Source organism: Nerophis ophidion, linkage group LG09, assembly GCF_033978795.1.
Source record: "Nerophis ophidion isolate RoL-2023_Sa linkage group LG09, RoL_Noph_v1.0, whole genome shotgun sequence".
NCBI classification, from domain to species: domain Eukaryota; kingdom Metazoa; phylum Chordata; class Actinopteri; order Syngnathiformes; family Syngnathidae; genus Nerophis; species Nerophis ophidion.
In genome coordinates, this window is record NC_084619.1 from 4,644,948 (window position 1) to 4,654,032 (window position 9,085).

A 9,085-nucleotide genomic window follows, 5' to 3' on the forward strand; every position below is an offset into this window, starting at 1 on the left:
CTCCCAAAATGATGATGAACACTTCCCAGTCAACTACTTCTAACATACCTATGAGCCCGTTGACGTTCTAGAAACAAACTGCAGCTCAGCTCGCTCGCAGTCCTGGGTTGTGGTGAAGGCTAATTAGCTTTTAGCGTAACGTTTGCTCATTTTGCGGTGGGTGTGTTACGGACAGTGTTGATTGAGCTGTGTTGAAGCAACAAAAAAGGAGATGTTAAATGAAGAGTCATGGTGGATATAATAATGTAAGTGCATCATAAAGCCTACATGAACTCCATGGTGTTCAGGGATGAATAGTCTCTCCTATTGTTATTGTACTATTTTTTCAGCTATAGTTACATTAATCATTAGTAATGTAGCAGCCTAGTTTTGAATGGCAGGGTCCCTGCTTTTACATGTTAATACAAATATAACATTTACATAATAAAAATCAACTACAGGATTTCCAAATAAAGAAAAGTTTTGTCATTTTATTTAATCTAAGCAACAACATGAGGTAGTTTAATGTGGATTAACGTGGGCAGAATTATTATTGTGTTCCCAATGTTAAAAGGATTGTTTACAAATTTGGTAAATAAATAACCAAAAATTTTATATTTTGTTGTTTTCTTGCTGTACCGAAAATGAACCGAACCGTGACCTCTAAACCGAGGTATGTACTGAACCGAAATTTTTGTGTACCGTTACACCCCTACAATCCTGGATGTACTTATACGTGCACGCACGTCTTGGAAGGAGGAAGCAGAGGGGTTTAGTAGCCCACAGAGGGAGATCAGGGGAGAACAAGGAACACAACAAATAAGCGGCGTTTGGTAATTTTTACGTGAAATAAATTATATCGATATTACGATATTTTCTTAATTCATCCATCCATCCATTTCCTACCGCTTATTCCCTTTTGGGGTCGCGGGGGTCGCTGGCGCCTATCACAGCTACAATCGGGCGGAAGGCGGTGTACACCCTGGACAAGTCGCTACCTTAAATTCATATCTTGTCTAAAAATATATCGATGTATCTTACAAAGTCGATATATTGCCCTCCCTGTCATGTAGCATTTCATCAAATCAGTATAATGTTTGCATCAGCCTGGATGTGTTGTGCTGTCTTGATGCCTAAACAGGCTGCAGTACTAGTCAAAATAGGACCTTTTTGACGTTTTGAATCTTAAAGGTTCCTGAGGTGTTAGCGCATGAATACCTCTGCTTATTAGGGATGAATACAGAGTACCAGTATTTTTTGGGTCCAGGGGGACTGTTAGAGATTATGGAGAAATGTTATTTATCCTAATAAGAGTTAGTTTGAAGTGAATGCGCTTTACTCGCAAGTCACGACCACTGCTACCGCGCTTTATCAAACGTCCTCTTAGCGATCCAGAAATCAATCAATCAATCAATCAATGTTTACTTATATAGCCCTAAATCACTAGTGTCTCAAAGGGCTGCACAAACCACTACGACATCCTCGGGCAAGGAAAACTCACACCCAGTGGGACATCGGTGACAATAATGACTATGAGAACGTGATACTGTGATACTGATGATACTGATGACTATGAGAACATATGAGAACATGATACTGTGAAAGATCAATCCATAATGGATCCAACACAGTCGCGAGAGTCCAGTCCAAAGCGGATCCAACACAGCAGCGAGAGTCCCGTTCACAGCGGAGCCAGCAGGAAACCATCCCAAGCGGAGGCTGATCAGCAGCGCACAGGCCAATATTAATCTGCTCAAAAAAATTTAAAATTTAAATAATACAATGATATATGAAGTTGCTCTGATGCAAGATGGCGTCCGCTGACCGGTCTCTAGTTGCCGTCTGACGTCACTCCATTGCGTTGCGTTTGCGTGGCATCACAACACTTTGCTTAAATGCACACCCACCTAACACGCTAATTGATAGTGTCGATTTATAGTATATATTTTACTAACCCTGTTTCCATATGAGTTGGGAAATTGTGTTAGATGTAAATATAAACGGAATACAATGATTTGCAAATCAATTTCAACTCATATTCAGTTGAATATGCTACAAAGACAACATATATGATGTTCAAACTGATTAAAAAAATGTTTTTTTGCAAATAATCATTAACTTTAGAATTTGATGCCAGCAACACGTGACAAAGAAGTTGTGAAAGGTGGCAATAAATACTGATAAAGTTGAGGAATGTTCATCAAACACTTATGTGGAACATCCCACAGGTGTGCAGGCTAATTGGGAACAGGTGGGTGCCATGATTGGGTATAAAAGCAGCTTCCATGAAATGCTAAGTAATTCAGAAATAAGGATGGCATGAGGGTCACCACTTTGTAAGCAAATTGTCGAACAGTTTTAAGACAACATTTCTCAACGAGCTATTGCAAGGAATTTAGGGATTTCAACATCTACGGTCCGTAAAATCATCAAAAAGTTCAGAGAATCTGGAGAAATCACTGCACGTAAGCGATGATATTACTGACTTTTGAACCCTCATGCGGTACTGTATCAAAAACCGACAGTGTGTAAAGGATATCACCACATGGGCTCAGGAACACTTCATAAAACCACTGTCAGTAACTACAGTTGGTCGCTACACCTGTAAGTGCAAGTTAAAACTCTACTATGCAAAGCCAAACCCATTTATCAACAATATGAATATGGAAAGGTGTTCTGTGGTAACTTACACATGTGTGAAGGCACCATTAATGCTGAAAGGTCCATACAGGTTTTGGAGCAACATCACCTAAGCAACGTTTATTTCAGCAAGACAACTGTTACAACAGCGTGGCTTCCGGGTGCTTTCCTGGCCTGCCTGCAGTCCAGACCTGTCTCCCATCGAAAATGCGTGGCGCATTACGAAGTATAAAATACGACAGCGGAGACCCCGGACTGTTGAACGACTGAAGCTCTACATAAAACAAGAATGGGAAAGAATTCCACTTTCAAAGCTTCAACAATTAGTTTCCTCACTTCCCAAACGTTTATTGAGTGTTGTTAAAATAAAAGGTGATGTAACACAGTGGTGAACATGCCCTTTCCCAACTACTTTGGCACCTGTTGCAGCCATGAAATTCTAAGTTAATTATTATTTGCAAAAAAAAAAAAAGTTTATGAGTTTGAACATGAAATATGTTGTCTTTGTAGCATATTCAACTGAATATGGGTTGAAAAGGATTTGCAAATAATTGTATTCCGTTTATATTTACATCTAACACAATTTCCCAACTCATATGGAAACGGAGTTTGTATACACGGTATGTCACATAAAAGGTCTGTGTGTGCACATGAATGCCATACTTCAATATCATTTCCAGCTGCGTGTAATTGTAATAAATAGAGAAACAGCGATGGATCTGTGTGCTCTGGACAAGATGATGACATGTGACTTGTTGACTTAGAAGAGAATAGAAAGTACTTTATTGATCCCTAAGGGAAATTCAGCTTTTTATTTTTTTTAGAATTAAAAGTACTTTGTTTAGGATTTAAAAAGCAGGTGTTGATAAAAACTTCCCTGCTGTGAGATGTTACATGATGTTGGTGGTATGCAACCTCTTGTGCTTATAAAAGGTCATAAATCATGTTTTTTTCCCCCACATATGTATTTACACCAATTACATAATACCAATAAGAGTATGGATGAATGCCGGTGTCGATAAGGAATATCGATATTTGTATCGGTATCAATAATATAGCGATATATATATATATATATATATATATATATATATATATATATATATATTTTATTTTTTATTCCCGTTGTTGCTTTTTATTTTTTATTGTTATTGTAATATTTCTCTATTTTGTTTCCATTTAAACCCCCATTATTTACTTTTTACTTTTATTTTAAATTGATCTCAACTCTGTACACTGCTACTGGAATTTAAATTTTCCTGAAGGAACTCTCCTGAAGGAATCAATAAAGTACTATCTATCTATCTATCGATATACATCCCTACTACAAATGTATACTGTCCTGTTATGTGTGCTTTCAGTCAGCTTGGTGCAGCCTATGTGAGTGCTACTACCGGTGCTGTGGTCACAGCCCTGGGACTCAAGACTCTGGCCACGGTAATATCCCATCAGAAAAAAATCTACTCCCTTATTGGAAACGCCGGGCTGGTTGTGCTAAGTGTTCCTGTGTTTCGTCTGTTCAGCGTCTGCCGCCAATCGCCAGCCGCTTTGTGCCTTTCGCTGCCGTGGCCGCCGCTAACTGTATCAACATTCCTTTCATGAGACAGAGGTGAGATCTTGTTCATATTTCACTTTTTCACACTCCAACGACTCCACCCCCACTCCAAACCGCTGTTGTTGTTTCTCCCCTCCAGGGAGTTGAAGTACGGCATTCCCGTGACAGACGAGAACGGAAACAGGTTAGGAGAGAGTGTCAGTGCGGCCCAGCAGGCAATCATGCAGGTAGTGGTGTCCAGGATTGGCATGGCAGTGCCAGCCATGGGTAAGTACACTCCTCACATTTCAGCAATCTACTCAAGGCAAAACACCATAGGAATGAGATTTAGGTAAAACTAAATTCGTCAGTGTACAGTTTGTATAGAGATGTCCCTTAATGGCGGAGGGTGTATATTGTAGCATCACGTAAAGAGTTAGTGCTGCAAGGGGTCCTGGGTATTTGTTCTGTTGTGTTACGGTGCAGATGTTCTCCTGAAATGTTTGTCATTCCTGTTTGGTGTGGGTTCACAGTCTGGCGCATATTTGTAACAGTGTTAAAGTTGTTTATATGGCCACTCTGTGTGACCTGTATGGCTGTTGACCAAGTATGCCTTGCGTTCACTTGTGTGTGTGTGTGAAAAGCCGTAGATATTATGTGATAGGGCCGGCACGCGAAGGCAGTGCCTTTAAGGTTTATGGCGCTCTTTATTTCTCCCTACGTCCGTGTACCACTTCATACAGCGGCGTTTTAGCCATCATTTTAACTTTTTGAAACCGATACCGATAATTTCCGATATTATATTTTGAAGCATTTATCGGCCGATAGTATCGTCAGTCCGATATTATCGGACATCTCTAGTGGTATAGATTAAGTAGCCACAGAAAAAGTTATAACACAACCATTATTGTCCGGGCAACGAGGCCTAAAAATAAAATCTCAGCTTTTTCCACAAAATAATTGATTTCTGATTTTTTTTTTCCCCCCTATTAAAAAAACTAAATACGAAAGATAAAGATAATTTAAAAAAAGTACAACTAGATAAAAAGCATCCTCTGGGAATCAAAACTTCCTTGTAAATAAAACAAGCCAACATTGAGACGAGTGAAGAAAAACTAACATTATTTGTCTTGAATAGAATACTTCTATACACAAACATGTAGTTTTGGACGTTGTATGTAAATAAATAATAAACTCCAACATTGAGTTAGAGTAAAAACTTACATATTCTGTCTAAAATCAAATATTAATATATTTTGCATTTCACATTGTATGCTAAGGTAAATAGATGCTGACATTGAGTTTCAATACAGTAAAAATTAACATCTTCGGTTTTAAATAAAATATTTCTGTTACAAAAATATTGCATTACACATTGTATGTAAATGAATAATAAACCCCAACATTTGCTTAGTGAGAACTTGCATATTTTGTCTTGAATAAAATATTCTGTAACAAAAATGTTGCATTGCAGATTGTATGTAAATAAAAAGTAAACCCCAATGTTGAGATTAATAAAGTGCAAACATATCTGCTGACTTGAATAAGAATCATCTAAACAAAAATGTTGCATTGCAGATTGTATGTAAATAAATAATAAACACTAATATTGAGATTGAGTGCACATGTATATCTTAATTTAGATAAAATACTTCTGTAACAAAAATCTTGCATTGCACATTGTATGTAAAAAACACTACAATTGAGATTGAGGCTTCACGGTGGAGGAGGGGTTAGTGAGTCTGCCTCACAATACCAAGGTCCTGAGTAGTCAGGGTTCAATCCCGGGCTCGGGATCTTTCTGTGTGGAGTTTGCATGTTCTCCCTTTGACTGCGTGGGTTCCCTCCGGGTACTCCGGCTTCCTCCCACTTCCAAAGACATGCACCTGGGGATAGGTTGATTGGCAACACTAAATTGGCCCTAGTGTGTGAATGTTGTCTGTCTATCTGTGTTGGCCCTGCGATGAGGTGGCGACTTGTCCAGGGTGTACCTCGCCTTCCGCCCGATTGTAGCTGAGATAGGCACCAGCACCCCCCGCGAACCCAAAGGGATTAAGCGGTAGGAAATGGATGGCTGGATGGAATTGAGATTGAGTGCAAATTTATGTTGTGTTTTGAATAAAATACTTCGATAACAAAAATGTTGCATTGCACATTGTACGTAAATAAAAAGTTAACCCCAACATTGATATTAATAAAGTGTAAACATCTACTTTCTTGAATAACATAATCGTGTGGGAAAAAAATGTTGCATTGCACATTGTATGTAAATGAAAAGTAAACCCCAAAATTGAGATGAATAAAGTGCAAATGTCGGAAAAAGTCCAAAAAAATGTGAAAAATCACACCCAGGATTGCGCTCCACAAGCCCAGGTGAGTCCCGGGTCCCCCCGGCATGACCAAAACGCACCCAGCAGAGAACCACCAAAAGGGGGAAAGAAATTCAGGAAAAGTCGGGAAAAAGTCCAAAAAAGATGAAAAATCACAACCAGGATGGAGATCCGCGAGTCCGACCCCCCCGGCGTGACAAAAACACACCCAGCAGAGAACCACCAAAAGGGGGAAATAAATTTATGCTGTCTAGAATAAACTAAACGTGTAAACAAAAATATGGCGTTGCACATTGTATGTAAATAAATAATAGAGGTTTATAGTTTAGTTGGTAGATAAAACAGGCTTTTCCACTGTTTTGGTTCTCATTGGATTTGATACATGTTTTTCTGACAGCTATCCCCCCCATCATAATGAATGCTCTGGAAAAGCGAGCTTTCATGAAGGTAAGCCCTTAATTTACCATTTACCGCCTTTCAAGGAGTCCTTCCACATTCCACCTGTTGTCTCCCTGCAGCGCTTCCCAATTCTAAACGCTCCCATCCAGGTGGGGCTTGTAGGCCTGTGGTAAGTAAAAGCTCCAGTGACTAACTGCACCAGCATTTGTAACATGTCTAAAAAAAAAACTTGCTTCTCTTTGATTGACAGCCTGGTGTTTGCCACCCCTTTGTGCTGCGCCCTGTTTCCACAAAAGAGGTAACCGCTACTTTTCAGTCACACACCTTATTTTTTTTTTTTATCTCCTCTAGGAGGTTATCTAATCCTTGCAGTTAGTCAGTTAGCAAAATAACTCCAAAAGGTTTGGGTGAATTTTTATATAACTTTCAAGAAACGTTTAAAATTAGGTAAACAACTTATTAGATTTGGGGCCTGATCTTGATCATTTCTATTACATTACCTTATGTTGACATTTCTTTCTGTGTGTAAGGTAGCAACCTCACAAAGACAGTGGATGACTGACAAGAGGGTTCACTCGGTTTCTTTCATTCTACTATAAATAGCTCTAATGCAGGGGTCGCCAACCCGCGGCTCTTTGACCACTCTGATGTGGCTCAGCCGCATACTTGCCGACTGCCCGGAGAAGTCTGGTAGATTTCCGTGTTTCTATCAGAAGTCTCCCTGGCTGGTAAACATTTATCGATTTTCACCCAGACATCAACATTGAAGCCAGGCCGTGATGAAAATGCCTTGAACACCCTTTCCACATGTCATCCCGCCAGGATTTTCACCATGCTATCTGCGTGCTGGCCGGCCGGTGCTTAACAGCCATACAGGTCACACTGAGGGTTGTGATATAAACAACTTTAACACTCTTACTAATATGCGGCACACTGTGAACCCACACCAAACAAGCATGACAAACACATTTCAGGAGAACATCCTCTAACACAGAAACACGACAGAACAAATACCCGGAATCCCATGTATCTCTTACGGTCTACATTATAGACACCCCCCCCCCCCCCCCCCCTGCAACCAACCCCATCCACCTCAACCGACGCACGGAGAGGTGGGTTGGGTTGGGTTGGTGGTAGCTGGGTGTATACGGGGATACGTGGGATTCTGGGTATTTGTTCTGTCGTGTTTGTTATAGTGCGGATGTTCTCCTGAAATGTTTGTCGTTCTTGTTTGATGTGGGTTCACAGTGTGGCGCATAATAGTAAGAGTGCTAAAGTTGTTTAAACGGCGACCCTCAGTGTGACCTGTATTGCTGTTGAATAAGGATGCCTTACAGTCTTTTACGTGTGTCTGCAATAGCCTTGTCAAACAATTCTTTAGGCTCGCAAGCTATTTGTACAAGCTGTAGAGGGCGCTAACGGTAGGGCCCTCATTGTACGCCCTTATTGTTCATTGGGTGAACACCAGCTTACATTCGACAGAAAAATTACTCTGAAATTCTGGAGTCTCCCGGGAAAATAGGCAGGTGTGATGCTGTCAAGCGGCATTCATATAAAGTTCGCGGACCGCACTAACATTAAATTTTCATAAGGTGCGGGCTGCGCGTCTGAGAGCCCTGGTTTATACATAGCACAAGGCAGAAAAAAAAACTGTATGCAGTATTATTTCATTATAAATTTCGAAAGAGTTATGTGGCTCCCATTGTTTTCTTTACTGTGTGAAAATGGTCAAAATGGCTCTTTAAGTGGTAAAGGTTGCCGACCTCTGCTCTGATGGTTATAGGCACATTTTTATTAAACTCTCAGGAATTGTTAAAAATGGGCTAAGGAACAAGTCCTATATTGGGGCTGATCTGGATCATTTCTACCATGTTAAGTTTGTTACAATCTTCGACCTGTGTGTGGGTATGCTCATAGCCCCGCCTCCACCCACAGAGACAAAGACTGTGGATGACTGACAAGAAGGTTCACTGTTTTTTTTATTTCACTATAGTTAGCTCAAAAAGTTGTATACATTTTGATTAAACTCTCAGGAATTGTTAGAAATGGGATAAAAAACGATTACATTTTTGCAGGATCCTGATCACTGTCTGGATTCAGGACTTTCTTTTTTACTATTGTTAACGTGACATGATAAAGGTCTGCGGTCTAGGAGTGCTTTTCTGGTTCTGCTTTGTAACGGCATCCCGTCATATTTACGCAG

The 9,085-nt window shown here is 40.0% G+C and overlaps 1 protein-coding gene across 2 annotated transcripts in view; it reads left to right on the plus strand.

Annotated features, from left to right (window-relative positions):
• sfxn3 (sideroflexin 3) overlaps window positions 1–9,085 on the plus strand; it is a 38,261-nt gene that overhangs the window by 16,324 nt on the left and 12,852 nt on the right. For both annotated transcript variants that reach the window (XM_061910098.1, XM_061910099.1), the window contains 6 exons: window positions 3,981–4,056; window positions 4,143–4,228; window positions 4,314–4,441; window positions 6,881–6,930; window positions 7,002–7,051; window positions 7,133–7,180. In XM_061910098.1, the coding sequence (XP_061766082.1) occupies window positions 3,981–4,056; window positions 4,143–4,228; window positions 4,314–4,441; window positions 6,881–6,930; window positions 7,002–7,051; window positions 7,133–7,180 (438 nt within the window). The remainder of the gene's footprint in view (window positions 1–3,980; window positions 4,057–4,142; window positions 4,229–4,313; window positions 4,442–6,880; window positions 6,931–7,001; window positions 7,052–7,132; window positions 7,181–9,085) is intronic.